Here is a 20,664-nt window from a genome sequence, read left to right as displayed (position 1 = left end):
TGTTTTATACTCTGGGGATGCAGGGGAAAGGGAGGAGGATGGCTGGCTGGGAGGTGACACCCTGGGCCAGGACTGAAGCCTGTGTCTTCACTGTCCTCAGAGCCCAGGACCAGGCCTCAGCACCGTGTGTTAGAGGGCTGTGCCGCCAATGTGGTTCCTTCTGTCCAGGTCCTTAAAGTACTGTGACCTTCGACTGATTGACTCAAGCTATTTAACCCGAACGGCCTTGGAGCAGGAGGTGGGCCTGGCATGCTGCTATGTCTCAAAAGAGGTTGTCCGGGGGCCTGCAGCTGCCCTGGACCTCAGCGGAAAGGAGGCCGAGAGGGCGCCCACCAGTGAGAACGACGCGGATGAGCTGCTCATTGACTTGGAGCGGCCACAGAGCAACAGCAGCGCCGTCACAGGAACCTCAGGGCAGAACTCTCCTTCAAAAGGTAGAGTCGGTTACTGAACCCCAGGGTCTCCAGGAATGGCGGGGAGCTCCTCTCCAGACCTCAGCGGCGGGAAGGGTGTGTGCAGCGCAGGAAGACCGAGTGGCTGTAGCTCCCTCTGGGTTTAACCGTGCGCTCAGTGACAGACAAAAAAAAAAAACAGTTTGCCTCACAGCCTGCACAGTGCTCCCTGATGCTTCCCATCCACCCCCAGTTACCCCAGAGCTAACATTTGCGTACATACCCTGTTTTCAGTCTACAGACAGAAGCTTTAATGTTCGTATTAGGTGGCTTAGTGCCTGGCACAAATGTTTGGATGGATGGATGGATGGATGGATGGATGGATGGATGGATGGTGGATGGATGGATGGATGGATGGATGGATGGATTGTGGATGGATGTGTTAGACCTGGGGTCTCACAGCTCAGGAGTTCAAGATGGTGCCCTTCCCAGAAACCCCCACAGACCACGACTCGTTGCAAAAGCAAGAGGTTTATTAACCATTGCGCAATGGGGTCACCCCTGCCTGTCAGCAAAGAGTGGCACTGGGAGACAAAGGCCTTTAGGTTTTTAAAAGAAAAATTGCAGGAAATTTGAAGTTGCAGTTTTGGCAATTTAGGATTGGATGAGGAAGCTATAAAGTAAGATAATTGGTTAGTCTTAGGTGCTCAAACTTGGCCAGTCCTGCCAAGTGTGGATGCAGCTGCAATTGAAGGTAGGGGTGGTTAGCTCATCCTTAAAGATTAGGGCTGTGGGCTCTTGGCTGGAGGTCAGGAGCTACTCAGAAGAAGTCTGGGTTGGTTGCTAAGAAACACTAACTCAAAGACAAGGGTCTGGTCCTTTTTTGCTGAGTGAAGGTCATTGCTTGCTTGATTTTTTTTTTTAAATATATATCTGTCCTCACAGACAGAGTCACATTTCTCCATTCTCTGGAAAGGTTCTAAGAGGCTTTAGCTTAACCTGAACCTAAAACTCAAAAGTATGGGCTTTAGAAGACATATAGGTTACAAAGTTAGCCTAACCCTTTCAGATGGATGGTGGATGGATGGGTGGGTGGCTGGTGGATGGGTGGATGGATGGATGGTGGATGGAGGTACAAGGATACTTTAAGTGGGGGATCGCCACACATGCCTCTCCCCAAGTCCACTGATAGGGGAGGTCTTCCTCTCCTTCCTTCTGATCCTAGTCTATCAGGTCTCATCAGGAATGGCTGCATTGTCTTCCTCTGTGGCCTGGTAAGGCTGCTCCTTTCTCCGGGGGAGGTGATCAAAGAGCCAGCCACTGAGCTCATGTCAGAGACAGTCCCTGTTCCTCTTACTAGGAAACCCACTTGGACACTGAACTGTCATGGGCAACATCTGTGCAGGGGTTCTAGGTTATCTCTATCAATGGTCCTTGGTCGAAAGATCAGGCTCAGAAAGGACCCCTGTGCCCAGATTTTTTGGTTCTATTGCTCTCCTTGTGGAGCTGCTGTCCTCTCCAGGTCTTATTATTTCCTACTTCTTTCATGAAATTCCCTGCATCCTGCCCAAAGGTTGGCCATAAGTCATCTGCTTTGATACCCTGCAGGGTAGAGCCTTCCAGAGGGTGAAGGGGGAGAGAGGGTGGGATTGGGAGGGAAGGAGGGGGGGAGCCACAGGGGGACACAAAGTGAATAAAGTGTAATTAATAAAAATTAAAATAAAAATGGAGAAAAAAAAAGAAAACCTTATGGAAGAAGAGGGAGATAGAAAGACCTGGAGGGGACAGGAACTGCTCGAGGAGACCAACAGAGCCAAAAAACGTGGGACCAGGGGGTCCTGCAGAGACTGATATCTCAACCAAGGACCGTGCATGGTTAGGACCTAGAGCCCCTACTCAGTTTTTAAGGGGGTTCCCTAGTAAGGGGGTGGTGGGTTGTCTCTTCCATGAACTCAGTGGCTGGCTCTTTGATCACCTGCCTCTGGTGGGTGCAGCCTTGCCAGCCCACAGAGGAAGATGATGTAGCGAGCCCTGATGGGATAGGCTAGGGTCAGATAGAAGGGGAGGAGGACCTCCCCTATCAGTGAGCTAGCGAAGGGACATAGGGGGAGAAGAGGAGGGGGCCACAGCTCTGATACAAAGTGAATATATGGTAATGAATAAACAAAAACAGAAAACAAAAGGGGGGGGATTGCTTCCGAAAATGGAGGAAGGCTCTAGAAAAGCAACAGCAGGCAAGAAAGTCCTAGGGTGCTGTGACCCGCTGAACCCTGCCTGGGTTCCCGGAGAAAGGTGCTGACGCAGGGGGACAGACGGACTTCTAGCTGGTGTCTCCCGCTGGCCAGGCACATCCACACCTAGGGCAAGGCAGCCCAAGGAAGCGGCTGGGGCAGAGGGAAAATTCCGTCACTGTCTGCGGTTCCTAGAGGCTTTGGTGGTGGTGGTGGTGGTGGTGGTGGTGGTGGTGGTGGTGGTGGTGGTGGTGGTGGTGGTGGTGGTGGTGGTGGGTGGGTGGGTGGGTGGGTGGGTGGGTGGGTGGGTGGGTGGTTTGGGTTTGGGTTTTCTGTTTGTGTTTTTCCGGTAACCTTTACCTCCTGACCGTGACGTCAGGGAGGGGCGGGAGTAGGATGTGTTCCACTGTCCTCTTCCAGGTTCCATCATGGAGAACGGGGTGAGTTCCTCTAGCATGGCTGGCAAACCCCAGCAGCAGCCTCCGACCTCCGGCTTCCAGAGCCCCAGCACCAGCGCGCGACTGGATGAAGGGGTGTCTGCCCGCGCAGCGGCGGCTGGGGAGGTCCTGCGGCAGGAGTGTGACTCCCTGGGCCCTCCGATGGCCAGCAGCACCACCTCCAAGCCTTCGTCGTCATGCTGGAGTGCCCAGGCCCTCGCCTGGTCAGGGCAGCCCCACAGAGGCTGCCAGGGCCCGCACACAGCCCTGCCCCCCGTGGTGATTCTATCCAAAGCCGCCTACAGACTGCTGGGATCCCAGAAGGGGGGCAGGCTGGCACCCTCCTCCTCCTTGCTGCCCCACGCTGACGTGGCCTGGGTGAGCTCCCTGCGGCCAGGCCTGCACAAGGACATGAGCAGCGAGGAGCAGTCCCTCTACTACCGCCAGTGGACCTCGGCCCGGCAGCACCACGCTGACTACAGCAACCAGCCAGACCCCGCCTCAGGCACCCGGACCTTGCACCCAAGGCGGCTGCTGCTTACCGGGCCCCCCCAGGTAGGGATGGACCAGGGTGGGCCCCGTGTGGTTGACCGTCAGGGACACCCCCAGGTGGGGGGTCGGTGGGGTTGACAGAACACGTCTCTGAGATCTCAGCTGAGAAGCCAGAGTGTGAAAGAAATCTCTCTTCTTTTTCCTTTTTTCTCTCCTCCCCTCCTCCCCGCTTCCTCCATTAAAACCATCTCATCAGGTGGGAAAGACTGGCTCCTATTTGCAGTTCCTCAGGATCCTCTTCCGAATGCTCATCCGGCTCTTGGAGGTAGATGTGTATGATGAAGAGGAGATAAATGCAGGTGAGGCTGGAAATTATGACCAAGGCATGAGGCCTAGGGGCCAGCGCTCTGCCCTGTCTGGGGGTACAGGGTACCTAAGCACAGAGTTGTCATGAAGCTGAAGACAAGGTGCCCGGCAAATAATTCCCAGTGAACTGTGGCTCTCAGCTCTGGGGGCCCCTCTGCAGTGCAGCAAGCTGCTGGGCACAGGTGTGCCGTACAGCTTTGGTAGGTAGGCCCATTACCAGCTCTGCACTGTGCCCCTTGGCATCACAGCCTTTGATTTCACCCAAGATGTGGCCACAGAGACCATGCGACCCCCCACCCCCCCCGTCCCCAGGCTGCCTACCCATCCAACAGGAGAGCCTCACTCTCTCCTTCACCCTCGCTCTGGTGTGGGTTGGATTAAAGACATACCTGGAGGCATAAAGGCCCCTTCCTGGGCAGAGCATGCTTGAGACTGCAAAGCAAATGCCAACTGTAACTCGAGGCATAACTCAGGGTAAAAATCAAATGTCATATTTAAAAGATAATTGTTATACTCTAATCTTGGGCCTTCCCCCAAAGTAGTTATACTACTTTAAAAAAAGATTACATTTTACTGTGTGCATGTGTGCATGGGAGGGGGTGCTTGTGCCAGAGTGTGTGTGGAGGTCAGAGGACAGCTCTTGGGAGTCAGTTTTCTCTTTCTACCATGTGGGTCCTCTAGGTCCTCTACTCAGGTCACTAAGCCTGCAGAGCCCTTGTGCCTACTGAGCTAGCCTGCAGCTACATCTTGAGCTTACACATCTTATTACTAATGGACATCACCTATCATACACATGCTGTGCGCCTGCACGTGTCTTAGCACCATAGTCCCATCCCTGATGGCTCTAAGACCTGCAAGAACCAGTGCTTTGAGGACTGAAGGTTGCCCAGAGGGGTAAAGTACCTTAGGGCAGGGCAAGGATCCAAGCTCTGGACTGGTGCAAAGGCTGCACCTGGGAACAGATTTTGACTTCACTGCTCTAGAGGGGGATGGGAGGGAGCGTGTGTAGAGAGCACTCAGATGATCCTAACATACACTGGGACTTTTGTACACTGCATCCTAAAGTTTCTGGCAGTTTCAGACCCAGTCACCAGGCTGTAACCCCAGGTAAAGCAGGAGGAGGAATGCCATCAAGGATGGCCTGGGCTCCAGCACAGACCTAAGCTGAACCTGGTCAACTTACTGAGAGATTGAGTTAGTCAGGGTTCTCCAGGGGAACAGAACAGATAGAGTAACTCTAGATGTATTGAAAGGGCATTTATTAAAGTGCCTTATAGGCTGTGGTCTGACCAGTCCAACAATGGCTGTCTCCCAACAGAAAAGCCAAGAATTTGCCAGTTGTTCAGTCCATCAGGCTGGATGTCTCAGCTGGTCTTTGGTCTGCATTAGAATCCCCAAAAAGTAGGAAGCAATGCCTGGGCATCAGGGTAGATGAACTTGCCAGCAAGAGTGAAGGCAGGCAGGCAAAAAGGAGAAGATTCCTTCTTCCATGCCCTTTGATGTTCACTGCCACCAGAAGGTGTGGCCCAGATTTAAAGTGGGTCTTCTGACCTCAGATGACCCAGTCCAGAAGAGCCTTCACAGGTGCACCCAGCTGCATGGGTTTCAGCTGATTTCAGATGTCGTCAAACTGACAACCGGGATTAGCAATCCTCGCCTCTGATTTTGATGGAAAGTGCTGGGGCCGTGGCTCAGTGGTCGAGTGCGTGCCTGGAATGTGTGATGCTGGGAGTCCAGCCCCCAGCACTGAGCAACAGTATTAACAGAGTCCCCAGGGCATCAACACCTTAAAACCCCAGCTAACGCTGAGAGGCTTGATCATCCAGACGAGTACAGTTTAAGGAGAACTGGGGTTCTCTGGACGTTATGGAACAGGAGTTTGTGAACTGGGCCTATACAAACTAATTCCGAGCCACTGAGGGAATCCTCTTCCCAGTGAAAGCCTGAAGGAATAATTTGGTTCCTTCTACTGTGGGATGAGAGAGCCCAGTTCTCAGAAATGCCTCTGTCACACTTCCCTGGGCTTTGTGTTTTAGAATGGTGGTCAAGGGAGGAGTTAAAGCTGAGACTTATGGGCAACCTTTGGGCTGAGTGCAGGGAATCTTAGGAAAGAAGTGGAAAACAGTAAGATCTGGAGAGGACAGGAACTCCACAAGGAGAGCAATAGAACCAAAAAATCTGAGCACAGGGGTCTTTCCTGAGACTGATACTCCATCCAAGGACTATGCATGGAGATAACCTAAGACCCCTGCACAGATGTAGCCCATGGCAGTTCAGTATCCAAGTGGGTTCCATTGTAATAGGAACAGGGACTGTCTCTGACATGAACTGATTGGCCTGCTCTTTAATTACCTCCCCCTGAGGGGGAAGCAGCATTACCAGGCTACAGAAGAAGACAATGCAGCCACTCCTGATGAGACCTAATTGACTAGGATCAGAAGGAAAAGAAGTCCTCCCCTATCAGTGGACTTGGGGAGGGGCATGCATGCAGAGGGTGGAGGATGGGAGGGATTGGGATAGGAGGGAGGGAACCACGGGGGGGATACAAAGTGAATAAAGTGTAATTAATAAAGAATTTAAAAAAAAAAAAAAGAAAGGAGCTAAATAAGCTGGTTGAGGATGGTGATGAGGAGGGGCGGAGGTGGCTATTCCTCTTCAGAATGGCGGTGATGAGAGAGGAGGTGCCTGTCCTGTGCCCTGCCCTGCCCTAGATCTCAATGAAAACAGTGACGTGAGCCAGTCCGAGGGCGAGCCCTGGCCTGACATTGAGACCTTCAGCAAAACACCTTTCGACGTCAGTGTGCACGACCCCAAGTACAGTCTCATGAGCCTGGTCTACACGGAGAAGCTGGCTGGGGTCAAACAAGGTCAGAGCATGCAAAGCCGGGGTTGGCGCTGTGATAGTGGAGGGGTCTAAATCAGGCCTTGGGGTGGGGATGGGAGAAGACAGTCCCCTCCTTTGAGAAGAGCACAATAATTCTGTTTTCACCCTTACACATGAACACACACACACACACACATCTTGATTTTTCAGCTTGCTTATCAGGGCTCAAATTATAAAGACCTTTGAGAAGTCCTTGTGAGAAATGAGCATTCCTCTCTAACCTCTGTGTGTGCCGTGGACATAGTTTCTCACCTCCTTCTCCGCAGAAGGAGTGAGGGAGCGCAGAGCCGAGGAGCCCCGGAAACGAGCAACCGTGTCTATGATGCTGACCCAGTACGCGGCCTACAACACCTTCCACCACTGCGAGCAGTGCCGGCTCTACATGGACTCCGCCCCCACCGCCCAGGTGCGGCCCGCCCCTGCCGGGGAACCCCGCGGCCGCTCGCTCGGGCCTGTGTGCACAGGAGGACGGGGGACCGAACCTCAGACTCCTCCCTTCAGGCTAGGGAAAGAGAGACAGCGCAAGGGGTCACTCCGCAGCTGTCTCTTCCTCAGGCTTCCTCTTGGCACAGGAACTCTCTGCTCAGGCTGGCCCTGCCATTCTCCTGCATGCCGGATGCAACTCCAGGCGGGCCCACCATGCCTCATTTTATTTTCTCATATTTTGGGTCTGCATCCCGGAACATGAGGTACACAGCCCAGGGCCTTGCAAACGGTAAATGCATTGTCCAGCACTCCCCAGCCCCTTTGGCATCTTTCTGCCTCGTGCATCTTTACCCACAAAAGGAGGAAGCCGCAGCGTTCACAGAGGCACCCCGCTTTTGGGGAGAAGGTCCATGCCATTTCCCCATCTCCCCATTTCTCTTCTTGAGTCTTACGTCTTGCCACTGAGCCCGGGGGGCCCTGTTGTTTCACGTTGCTCCTCGCAGCCAGAGCATCTGGTGGGACTAACTCGCGCCAAAAACGTAAGAGAATGGCGCAGCAGCGTGGGAAGCGCATACTGACCTCCTCTCCCTCTCCTCTTTGCAAATCTAGATGTCCGATTCCACCCTTCATGCATTCACCTTCTCCTCTTCTATGCTGGGAGAAGAAGTCCAGCTCTATTTCATCATTCCGAAGTCCAAGGAGAGCCACTTTGTCTTCAGCAAGCAGGGCAGACGCCTGGAGAGCATGCGGCTGCCGCTGGTTTCCGACAAGGTGGGCTGGAGCGCTGGCGCGTGCGGGCCGCGGTGGGGGCTCTCTAAGCTGCGGTCCCCGGGGCTTTTCCTTCCCCTTTTGGTCTCACTCGTTTTCCTTTCCACAGAATCTAAATGCAGTCAAGAGCCCTATTTTCACTCCTTCCAGTGGTCGCCACGAGCACGGACTCCTCAACCTTTTCCACGCCATGGAGGGCATCAGCCACCTTCACCTCCTGGTGGTCAAAGAATACGAGATGCCACTCTACCGGAAGTACTGGCCCAACCACATCATGCTGGTGCTCCCTGGCATGTTCAATAACGCAGGAGTGGGTAAGGGCGCCCAGGGGACGGGAGAGGGCTGAGAAGGCATGCGCTCCATTCCCCTGCTGCATGTCTTCAGAGGCAGCCTCTGGGAACCGCCCTGCCCTCATGGCCAGAGGCCTTTTGACCCCGAGTTCTTCCTGCTCTCCTGCTTTGTAATTTTACTGACCCTAACATTTTTGTTTAGTTCTATTGCATCTTTAACTTCTGAAGACTAGTAAGGACTAAATCATTGGAAGACTGAACGCCCAGAGAAGGGTTGGGGAGTCATCTTAGTGCAGACTCCAATATTTTGGGGCTGGACATTCTAGGACCAGGATGTATCCATGAGAAGAGAGCTGTCCCTCAGTAGGGAGGTGATGGTGTATCTGATTTAGAGGGTCCACACCCTCCGTGTGTCTCCTGCTAGGGGCACGAGGAAAGTTCTAGTCCTGTCAAGGAACTGGAAGCAGCTGCCTGTGACACAGTGAAAGTGTCAGGCAGGCTCACTCCCGCTTTTTCACGGGAAAAAGATCACCAAGCTGATTTCCCAGGGAGGACCATTAGCTGCTCGTGCGTCTGGATCACCTTCATTTCCCCTACGCAGGAAACCGCTAACTGAACCGTGTCCCTCTGGGCACTTCTTGGGCCATAGTTTTTAAGTTTTCCACCACTTATTTCTGCCAGTGTGTAAGGTGGTACTCAGCTCTGATTTGAATCTGCAGTTTACAATGATTTTTAGTGATGAGTGATTTTTAGCTTCCTCTCACCTCAGCAACCTGGGACGGAATTCCGGCCTTTCAGATGCGATGGCCTCAAGCATTTCACTTATTTTTCTTAAGAGACTGTCTAAGTTGTCCGTGCTGCTCTCGACCTTGCTTTGTTGCTCTAGTAAGGCACTGAGTGATTCTCCTGCCTCAGTAACCCAAATAGTTAACATTACTGGCATGTGCCACAAAGCGTGGGTGCTGGGCAGTCCCCATGTCCTCCAAATCCTTTACGCATTCAGCTGGATCACCTCATTACAGAGCTCTTTTACATTTTAATATTAACTCATCAGATATGTTATTTTACATCGTTTCCCATTCCACTGTTACTAATGTCCTTTGATGTCCTAAAGTTAATTTTTATGAAGTCCAGTTTGTTTTTTCTTTGGTTGTATTTTGGTATCACACATAGACCATTGCCAATTTCACTATCATTACTCATTACTCTGTTTTCTTCTAAATGTTCTATAATGCTAGCATTTACTTAGGTCACTGAAAATTACTTACTTTCTTATATGGTAAGGGCACAACTGCATTTTTCCATGTGGCTATCCAGATGCTCCAACCCTATTGTTGAAAAGACATCTTCTCCTCCAGTGAATGGCACTGGCACCCTTGTCATATATGAAAGGGTTGATTTCGGGCTCTCTATATCTCTGCCTTTATGTTACTAGCAAATAGTTTTACATTTGTTTTTTTACTAAATTTTTATTTTTTACATTAATTACATTTTATTTGCTTTGTATCCCAGCTGTAGCCCCCTCCCTCATTCCCTCCCAATTTCACTCTCCCTCCCTCATCTCCTCCCTGCCCCTCTCCAAGTCCACTGATAGGGGAGGTCCTCCTCCCCTCCCATCTGACCCTAGCTTATCAGGTCTCATCAGGACTGGCTGCATTGTCCTCCTCTGTGGCCTGGCAAGGCTGCTCCTCCCTCAGGGTGAGTGGTCAAAGAGCCAGCCACTGAGTTCATGTCAGAGACAGTCCCTCTTCCCCTTATTAGGGAACCCACTTGGATACTGAGCTGCCATGGGTTACATCTGAGCAGGGGTTCTAGGTTATATCCATGAATGTACCTTGATTGCAGTATCAGTCTCAGAAAATACCTCTGAGCCCAGATATTTTGGTTCTGTTGCTCTCCTTGTGGAGTTCCTGTCCTCTCCAGGTCTTTCTAACTCCCTCTTCTTTCGTATGATTCCCTGCACTCTGCCCAAAGTTTGGTTATGAGTCTCAGCATCTGCTTTGATACACTGATAGGTAGAGTCTTTCAGAGGCCCTCTGTGGTAGGCTCCTGTCCTGTTTCTTGTTTTCTCCTTACAATGTCCATTCCCTTTGTCTTTCTAAGTGAAGATTGATCCTCTTACCCTGAGTCCAACATACTAAAATCTGTATACCTAAAGAAGCTAAACAGCTTTGTGTTTTGAAAGGAGGAATTAAAGCTGCAACCTTAAAAAAAAAAATCAGACATCTTTGTATAGTTGTATGAGCTATATATGATGATGTATGTAATAATCAAATCAGTGCATACACACTTTTCTTTAAATGGTAATCACTTGTGTTGGGAGTTTTGTATCCTTCCAGTCATTTTAAATGGATTGCGTGTTGTTTTAATCAAGTTAATCATAGTTGCTATAGCACCACTGCTCTAGAAACTAGAATTAACTCTTCCGCTTCGGTGCGCTTTACTGGATTTCTTTCCATCCGCTTGCTGGGTGCCTTTGCCGGTCTTCACAGACCATTTTCCACTTAGCTCTTCTCTGATGGATGAGAACAGTATTCTGTGTGTTCTATTTCTAACCAGATTCACTTACCTGAAGACTTCTGGTTTCATCCATGTTGCTTCAAGTGTACAGTAACAAGAACCTTTTGTTGGTGTTGTTGGTGGTGGTTATTTTTTTTCAAGACAAAAACTTGCTCTGTAGAACAGGCTGACCTTGAACTCAGAAATCCACCTGCCCCTGCTTCCAAATCCTGGGACTAAAGGTGTGTACCATTAGCACCAGGCTTCCTTTTTATTTATTTTTATTTCATGTACATTGGTGTTTTGCACACATTTATGTTTGTGTGAGGGCGTTGAATCCCCTGGAACTGGAGTTATAAACAAATGTGAGTTACCATGTGCATGCTGGGAATTGAACCTGGGTCCTCAGGAAGAGCAGCCAGTGCTCTTAACCACTGAGCCAGCCCACTCTTTTTTTTTTTTAACATGCCTAGTTTTTGTTGTTGTTCATTTCTTGCATTTGAAGTATTGGATGACATCCTCGGGCTGAGATTCTTTGCCACTGTCCTATAAACAAATCTACATGCTGCTTACTAATGTTTTCAAGATTAAATTCTTCAAACTATCTACAGTAAAAAGTTAATTAAAAGAGTTTATAAAAATGCTTTTCAACATCGCAATATTGTAGCCATTTTCAGGGACCGGAAAGACTTCAGTTGTCTTTAAAGCTCACAATGTGGCATCACTATTTCCAGATTTTTCAGAAGTTCCGAAGAAACACGTTCAGGTAGGCACACTAGGTGGAGGACTTAGGATTCTCCTCTTTTATGGCCAAAAATACTCTGTGTTCAACTATTTTCCTTATCTGTGGGAATCTAGGCTGGTCCCATTACTGAAGATGTTGTGCAAGTGTCTTTTCAGTATAATGATTCTATCTCCTTTGGATATATGCCAACCAGTGGACTGCTGGATCAAAAACTACCCCCAGGTTCAGCTGCTCTAGAACTCTGCACATGTTCTTGATAGCTGCCCCAACACGTAAGAGATGCTTTCCCTCTGCCCTCCTGTCTACACTGACTAAGGCATTTTAATGACACACTTTAGAGACAGCCATTCTGAAGTGAGATGCTTTTGCTGAAGTTCTGACTTGCACCCTTGGTGGTTGGTGATAGTGAACATTTATGTACTTCTAAACTCTCTGGAGTTTCTGTTTTTAGACTATAAAGGTAGCCAGGACCAGTCTTGAACTTCTAGTTCTTCTGTCTAAACCTCTCAAGCGCTAAGAGTAGAGTTGAGCACGATCTTTCCAAGCCAGCCTACTTTCTAACTGCCATATTTGCTATTCAGCTTCTGAGTTCCTTATCTACTCCAGTATTAATCGCTTGCTGAATCAGTAGTTGCAAATTTTGTTCTATTATGTATGCTGTCTCTTATTTGTATAGGTTGTCTTGACTCTGCTGGTTATTTTCTTTGCTTCAAAAACTTCTTAGTTTGATATAAGCCAATTTATCTATTTTCAATCTTTGAGTTGCCATTTGAAAAACAAAATCAATGCCTTCATCAGTAAGATCTCCAATTTGGTTGGAATTTGAGATGCCGTCAGATTCTATTAAGGATACTTTTTTTTTTTCCTTTGCTGTTTCTATGAAAATATTTTAGTAAATGTTGCTCTTTAGGAAGTCTGGTTATCTACAAAACAGTTTTTTTTTTTTGTAATCTATGAACATCAGACATCTTTCCATTTGTTGGCATAGCCTTTAATTTCATCAATATTTTGTGTTTCTCATTGCACTGTCTTTTGCCTTCTTGGTTAAGTGTATTCCTAAGTATTCTACTCTTTTTCATGCTTCAATAAAACAAAATTCCTTAGACTGTTCCTTTTAAATTGCTGAGTTCTCTCAGCAGTTCTAACAGCTTTCTGAGCATTTCCCCCATATATGATACATGGCTGGGAATATCATTTTACTATTTCCTGATTTTGATCACTTTCCTTTTCTTGCCTGATTGTTCTGGCTAGGGCTTCTCTACTGTTAAATGAAGGGGGCATCGTTTTCTTGTTCCTCACCATAGTTGGAAAACCTTTGGTCTTTCACCACTGATGGCCATGGTAGCTGTCAATTTTTCCTGTGGCCCACACTATGTGCTGAATGCAAAGTATTACACAGACTCTTGAGAGATCAGGGTCCCTAAATTTTAGTATCACCTTGATCTAATCCTGCTGTTTGTGTTCTTCCATACATTAACTAGCCCTTTTTCATTATAATCTACATTTTGTTTCATTTTAGGGTGGCCCACTTAAAAAACGTAGCTGATTTCATCTTAATTATCGTAACATTCCTTCTGAGTGCTTGCCATATGCTAGGCACTACCCCGCCCACATATACTCTGCCTTCGCTTCAAGTTATCTCATTCAGGCACAAGCATGGAATGCGGAGGACTTATGCAGCTTGTCTGCGGCCTGTTCTTCTGTACCACATGTCTACTATGCTAGCCTGTCTTTGCAAAATGCAGACCTAGGATGGGTGCCTGCTTCCAGAATCTTCATAGGTGCTGCTGCCGCTCTCCACAGCCCGGGCTTACTGTGATGCCGGGCGTGAGTGGCTGCCTCTAAGAGCAAGCTCCTTGTCATGTTCTGAGGAACTAGTCTCCATTTCACCTGCTGTATGAGGTGCACTCTACTATCAGGGAAATGGAATTCTTGGAGTATATTCTTCAGAGCGCAGTTCATGCACCATCAATTTGTTTCTGGCCCTTCTCTGCTTAATCAAGTAAATCTCTAGCAATGAGTTCAGGAATCTGGAATGCATTTCTCAGGGACTTTTTTGCAGAGTTAATGTGTGTGTGTGCACAAGTGCAGGTGACCATGGAGGCTAGAAGCATCAGATACCCCTCGAGCTGCCTGACATGGATGCTAGGGGCCCTCTGCATCTTCTCTCCAGCATGCCCATCCCTGAGACTATCTCCTCCCACCTGCATGAGGGGTCCCCACATGTCAGGATGCCAGTGGAGGCAACGTGACTGGCCTGAGTGAGGGTGTAAAGCTGTGGTTGTACCGCCTTCCAGGTGCTGCTAGGTTCCTCATTAAGGAGCTGTCGTATCACAACCTAGAACTGGAAAGGAACCGCCTGGAGGAGCTGGGAGTCAAACGGCAGTGTGTCTGGCCTTTCATCGTTGTGATGGACGACTCCTGTGTCCTGTGGAACATTCACAGTGCTCAGGAGCAAAGCAGGTAGTGACACTTCCAAGAAGCTGTGTGCTGGCGACGTTGTGACATGGTGATCGACACAAGTATTCTTGGCAGCAGTTAGGCTTGCAAGTAAATGAGAGCTAGTTTACCCGGGCAAAGTGGATCATGACACCACTCTCAATAGCTCATTGGTTACTTGGAGATTTTTCTTTCAATGATAGCTGTCGTTAATTCCTGGGACACTTCCACACTCCTGTTCTTGGTTAGCTGCAAAAACCTGTTCTGGGTCAGGTATAATAACGGTATGCTCTTAGTCTCAGTGCTTAGGAGGCACCGGCAGGATGACCTTTTTGAGTCTGAGACCAGCCTAGTCTACAAAGCAAGTTCTAAGCCAGCCAGCAAACAGAGTGAGACTGTGCTCCCCCCCATAACAAAACTGCCCTGATGCTGTGATTCACTTATATAGACGCTGACATGTGGATGAGACCCAGCTCTGCTTAACTACTAGGGTGAACAGAGAAAGCTATGCCACCTCCAAGCCCACCACCAAAGTCAGTGCTTTTCCTGGCACAGTGCTGACTTCCTGAGACTCCTACACAGTGCTAGGGGGTGGTAGTCAAGGGGAATGCTAAATATTAAAGCTTCAGTTGCCCCCTAAAACTTAACAGTACCCCAATGAAACACTGATTTCCCAGTATTTCTTCTGTGGACTTGAAATCAGTAAAGTGCACGTACCGTTCTTTATTACATGCATTATCAGAACTGACCATTTCTGTACTTTTAACCCCTGCTCATGTCTTTGGAAACTCGTGTTCATTATTTACTCTGAAACATGAACTGGATTATGTTTTTTGCCTTAAAGGTGTTAAGATCCACCACCAAAGGCCAGCTTGCCAGTCAGTCATGCTAGACAGTGTGACTAGACCTAATATAAATTATCTTATTAAAGCCCTTGTAGGATGAAATATATATAATACTAAGACACAGCAGCATTGGTTCTTCAATAACACTTGTTTTATATAACCTAACTTTACATTTTACAGCCAGTCCCCAGAAGCAGGAATTTCCAGTAAGAATGTGTCCCTGAAGAGTGTCTTGCAGCATATTGAAGCCACACCAAAAATTGTCCACTATGCAATCCTGGGCATACAGAAATGGAACAGCAAGCTGACTTCGCAGAGCCTGAAGGCCCCGTTCTCAAGATGTCACGTGCATGATTTCATTCTTCTCAATATAGATCTGACTCAGAATGTACAGTATGACTTCAACAGGTAGGTCAGGCGTCCTGCAGGTCACCCTGGCAGCGACTGGAGGACGGTGCCCACGACAGCCTCGCCCTTGTTTTTATTCTGCCTCGGACCAGAAGCCCCTTCCAGTTAATGTGACGCTGACCCTCATCACGTGGCCCAGGTGGCTTCCCACTTGTGATCCTCCTGAATGCTGGCATTGCAGGCGTGTCACCATACCTTGCATGCCCTAGACCCTATTGTAATGCAAAATGATTAGAAAACAGGTTGGCCATCTGGTTATTTGAGAAGAATTCAAATAGGAACTAAAAGTCAAATCAATACTGGTCAATGTGTGGGCCTGCAAATGGCCAATATGAACTCCGTGTTCATCCTTAGAACTAGGACGGAAATCACTCTCTTCAGTGTTATCAGACCCACAGCTCTTTCTATAGGGAGAAGGCAGCAGTCAGGCCCCTTTAATCATACCCACATTCCTGAGAAACCTGAAATGGCCAAGAATAGTATTAGAGGCCACAGAGTTCCTCTTAATGTCCACCCCAACCTGTAGCTATTAGAATACCCACAGTGTCCATGCTTCATCCAGTATTTGACAAGAATTTTAAAGCCACAAGACCTCTGGCTCTCTTGCTGGAACACACAAGATGTACAGTCCTGTTTCTGATAGGAAAAATCTAAAACCCTGTGGCATAACAAAGCTCTTTTCCTCTTCCTTTAAAACTTACAATGCTCAAATCAGTAGCATGAAGCCCATGTGTTGGCCCCTCCCTCAGGTCTGTCACACGTTGCTGTGTAGCTGTCAGAGTTGAGATGTGACAGGCCCTCAAAGAAACCTATCATTGTGCTTATGATTTAGGTACTTCTGTGAAGATGTTGACTTTAACCTGAGAACAAACAGCAGTGGCCTGCTCATCTGCCGCTTTAATAACTTCAGTGTCATGAAGAAACATATTCAGGCCGGAGGACAGAGGGACTTCATCATTAAACCAAAGGTCATGGTAAGTTTCGTAAAGTTTGATTCTCTTGTTGAAAACAAACAAATGCTTTCTTACAAACAGCTTTGTCATTAACGTTCTGGCATGAGGCAAATACTTTTCTGCTTCATTAGGAAGAGAAGTAACCCCAGGAGCTCAGCCACCGCTGGGCGGCTTCACTTCCATCAGCGAGGGCCCAGCCACAACAAACACTTCACCTCTGACAAGGCAACAATTTTCCATAGTTAAGCCTTCAAGGTTCCACCAAAGCTTGCTTATTTATTTATTGGGGTTTTGATTGGTTGTTTGCTTGCTCTTATTTTTGTTTTGTTGGGACAGGTCTGTCTATATAGCTGTCCTGGAACTTACTCTGTGGACCAGGCTGGCCTCCAACTTGGAGATCTGCCTGCTTCTGCCTCCTGAGTGCTGGGATTAAAGGAATACATCCAGCTGCAAAGCTTTATTTTCCAGCAATCTTTATAGTGTGATCACCCTTATGTAACACAGGAGAAAAAAAATACAAGTAAAAATGCTTGCCTGGTCCTTAACTTGTGCTTTTTTCAATTTTATTTATTTATTATGTATACAATGTTCTCTCTGCATGTACACCTGCACATCAACAGAGAGCGCAAGATCTCATTATAAATGGTTGTGAGCCACCATGTGGTTGCTGGGAATTGAACTCAGGACCTCCGGAAGAGCAGCCAGTGCTCTTAACCTCTGAACCATCTCTCTAGCCCCTAGCTTGTGTTTTTTAAAGAAAATATTATAGCTCAAAGCTTATAAAGAATGTTCTCTATGCCCTTCCCAGGGAGTCTTGCTGCTAGCTGATCACTCTAGCTTGTCGACTTCCTGGCTGGAGCTCAGAGACTTTTGCCTTTTGCTGTTAAATAGAATGGGATTCAGCCATCTGTGCAGCATCACTGTAAAAGACTTCCCTTTGAACCTAACCATGTATTTATTAATACAGTAATATTCCAAAAAGTCTTGCTGTAACTTACATAACACTGTCCTATTCCTGAAGTGGGAGGAGGGGAATGCAGAACAAAGGCATTGACCCTATCAGGCAACTGCTATTAATACAGAAGTCCCTCTTTAGTTGCTAGTTTTTGTTAAGACACATGTTAAATTTTGTATGCATATATATGTCTGTGCACCATGTGTGTCTGGTTCCTGTGGAGGCCAAAAGAGGGTGCTGGTCCCCTGGATCTGGAATTATGTTTATGAGCCATCACATGGTTTCCGGACTAGAATGAACTTTGAACTGCAAAGGCAGCTAATGCTCTTAACCACTGAGCCTCCCCTCCCCCCAGCCCACGGCATTCCCCCTTTAATCTGGAATTTACCATCATCAACCATGGCCTGAAAGTACTATGTCTTGGCTCTCAAGAGACCTAATCTGGTGCCTAATTTAGAAATTCTAGTGTTTTCATAAACATCCATGCAGGGCTCGGTGCTGTGTGTAATTTCAGGCTTCCTTTGGGTGCTGTGTGCGGAGGTTTTTGAGCTGCAGTCCAGTGTAATAGCAGACGTTCCATCCACTGACAGGCACATTTCCCATGATCATCTGATTGCAGGCCTCAGAGAACCTTGCTCCCATCTTGCCCTTGCAGTACGTCTGTGCTCCTGACAGTGAACACACGCTCCTGGCAGCGCCTGCGCAGTTCCTCCTGGAGAAGTTCCTTCAACACGCCTCCTATAAACTCTTCCCCAAAGCCATCCACAACTTCAAGAGTCCTGTGCTGGCCATTGACTGCTACCTTAACATTGGACAGGAGGTAAAGGCATCCCGACTAATCCTGTGTGCCACGTGCATTTCTTCTCCATTTCCGGCCAGTGGCTGTGGCCACCTCAGGCAGCAGTGGCTCTGAAGAGCCTGCCTGGGTGACTCACACAGAAGCAACTGCTTGCTCCACTTGCCAACACTCACCAGACCGTGCTGTGATTATGTGAGTTTTCTCCTTGACGTTCCGTTCTTCAGAGGTCAAGAGCACTGGCTGTTCTCCAGAGGTCCTGAGTTCAAGTCCAGCAACCATGCGGTGGCTCACAGCCATCTATAATGAGATCTAGTGCCCTCTTCTGCCCTACAGGCACACATACAGGCAGAATACTATATAAATAATAAATCTTAAAAAAAAGATCCGGTTGACCGGCACACAGTATCTTAACATGCGGAAGAACTCAAGTATGCGCGATGAGAATTTTATAGCTGCCACCCCCCTTTCCCGTTCTTCAAGTTCACCAGTTTAGTTCTAACTGCCACTTGCGCCTCTAAGTTTCTGCCACTAAGTTTTTCCTTGGGATTACCTTGAGTCTATTTCATTATCTTCAACCATGTAAGAGATCCTTCTAATGACTTTTAAAAAATAAGTATGTATTAGAGCTAGCAAGATGAGAAGGCTCAGTGGGTAAAGACCTTTGCCGCCAATCCTGACAGCTAAGTTTGCTTCCTGGAACCCAAATGGTGGAGAGGACAGCCTCCTGCAAGTTGTCCTCTGTGTTTTCACATGTGCACCATGGCTTATGCATGACCAAAGTTAAGAAAAAAAACTAAAAAACACCACCCACAGCCTTGAACAAGACATTTTCCTCTCCTTGATTTTCTTTTGGTCTTTTTCTTGGGACCTACTGACAAACACATATTTATCCGCACATAAACTCTTTTGTCTTAGTGCAGTCAATTTTGGAAACTAAATTTAACTTGATGTTAATAATCCATGCTGTGGGTTATGCCATTACTTTTCTAAACAGAACATTAAAACCAAATGACGGCCAAGCATGGAAGTACATGTCTGTAATCCCAGCATTTCAAAAGCCAGCTTGGGCGGGAGTGAGATTCCGCCTCAAAACACAAGAACCAATTGTGTCAATACAATCTCAATACTAACAGCAGCTCACATTTGATGAATAGTGAGTATTAACAATTCAAAACTATACTAGCCAGTGTTTTAGCCTACGAGGCTGAGGAACAGTAACACCCCACTGAAGAACACTGTTTGAGATCAAGCATTTAGCAACTCCGTTGTCCTACCCTGCTGCTTTCCCATAATTTTTATGGCTATCTTCTAGACGTGGAAACCACATGGACCTAAAAATTAACTCGTGCTGCTTTAAGCTTCTTTCAAAGTGAAACATTTACTCTTTCCTAAGTGTGCCTTTTCTTATCTGCATGTGCACCACATACATGCCTAGTGCCCAGCCAGACCAGAAAAAGATGTTGGAGTCCGTGGGACTGAAGTCACAGATGATTGTGAGCTGCCATGTGGATTCTGGGAATCAAACCTGGGACCTCTGAAAAAGCAGCCAGTGCTCTAAACCACTGAGCCAACTCTTTAACCTCTCTAATGTATGGTTTTTAAATTTTTTACATGTGTGCACGCTTTTGTTTCTTAGTACTTGTTAAAACAGCATTCACTGTAATAAATTAATGCGTCATTTTAAATATTGAGACTGGACTACCAAGTAGTAAGTACAAGGCTTGCATAACGAGCTCACTCAGTGCTGAGAATGACTGGGCTCCTTCACCTCATACCCCACACTCACGAGGAAGGCACTGACAGCATTCCTGGGCACAAGCACAGTCCCTTTCCGCGCTTCTGAGACATCGATTTTTGTGCTTCCTCCTTTCAGGTAGCCGTCTGCTATGTCAGCTCCAGGCCCCACGCCAGCAACGTCAACTGTGAAGGCGTGTTTTTCAGTGGACTCCTCTTGTACCTCTGTGACTCTTTTGTAGGTGCTGATCTCCTTAAGAAATTCAAGTTTCTAAAAGGTAAGTCAAATTGAGTGCCTTGAATGTGAATGCTATTCCTAAAAAGATTCAAGAGCAGAATGGCAGGGCTGCAGAGATGGTTCAGTGGTTAAGAGCACTGTCTGTTCTTCCAAAGGACCCAGGTTCAACTCCCATCACCCACACTGCAGCTCACAACTGTCTGCAACTCCAGTTCCAGGTGGTCTAACCACCTCATACCAATGCACATAAAATAAATTATTTCTTTAAAAGAGTTCAACAGCACACAAGCTAACAAAGCTTTGGCCAGTAATATGGATACTTTGATTCTAAACCAGGGCTACTAATTTTATTAGGGAAGATCATACCGTTAAGACTAAGTTAAATACAGGTGATAAGATCTATGGCTGAAAGAGTGTGCGCGCATGCACAAGAGAGCCTGCAGAGGTCAGAGGATGTCAGATGCCCTGAACTTCAGGTCTGAACCATCTGGGTGCTGGGAACTGAACTTGGGTTCTCTGCAAGAAGCAGCTTAACCCTGACCCATCTCTCCAGCCCCTCTGACCTTTTTTTTTTTCCTAGACAGGGTTTCTCTGTGTAGCCTTGGCTATCTTGAACTCAATTTGTAGACCAGGCTGTCCTCAAACTCAATGATCCACCTGCCTCTGCCTCCTAAGCACTGGGATTAAAGGCGTGTCCCACCATGCCCAGCCTGTGACTTCTTAAAAACAAGCTTTTACCATTATTTCTTCTAGAAACATATGC

The 20,664-nt window shown here is 47.7% G+C and overlaps 1 protein-coding gene and 1 non-coding gene across 2 annotated transcripts in view; one reads left to right on the top strand and one right to left on the bottom strand.

Annotated features, from left to right (window-relative positions):
- Nucleotides 1–20,664, top strand: part of Greb1l (GREB1 like retinoic acid receptor coactivator) — a 239,450-nt gene that overhangs the window by 212,278 nt on the left and 6,508 nt on the right. The window contains exons 22-33 of the mRNA XM_060377680.1: nt 169–434; nt 3,044–3,615; nt 3,809–3,911; nt 6,630–6,785; nt 7,069–7,208; nt 7,838–7,999; nt 8,106–8,310; nt 13,828–13,993; nt 14,995–15,222; nt 16,055–16,196; nt 17,750–17,950; nt 19,803–19,941. Coding sequence (XP_060233663.1) covers nt 169–434; nt 3,044–3,615; nt 3,809–3,911; nt 6,630–6,785; nt 7,069–7,208; nt 7,838–7,999; nt 8,106–8,310; nt 13,828–13,993; nt 14,995–15,222; nt 16,055–16,196; nt 17,750–17,950; nt 19,803–19,941 — 2,480 coding nt within the window. The remainder of the gene's footprint in view (nt 1–168; nt 435–3,043; nt 3,616–3,808; nt 3,912–6,629; nt 6,786–7,068; nt 7,209–7,837; nt 8,000–8,105; nt 8,311–13,827; nt 13,994–14,994; nt 15,223–16,054; nt 16,197–17,749; nt 17,951–19,802; nt 19,942–20,664) is intronic.
- On the bottom strand, nt 11,445–11,571 carry LOC132652592 (small nucleolar RNA SNORA33). The gene has a single exon (XR_009590190.1). It is a non-coding gene; the product is annotated as a small nucleolar RNA SNORA33 (small nucleolar RNA).

This window comes from Meriones unguiculatus, chromosome 2 (genome assembly GCF_030254825.1).
Source record: "Meriones unguiculatus strain TT.TT164.6M chromosome 2, Bangor_MerUng_6.1, whole genome shotgun sequence".
NCBI classification, from domain to species: Eukaryota; Metazoa; Chordata; class Mammalia; order Rodentia; family Muridae; genus Meriones; species Meriones unguiculatus.
Note: the sequence above shows the minus strand (reverse complement) of the source record. Positions and strands in the feature narration are given on the sequence as shown.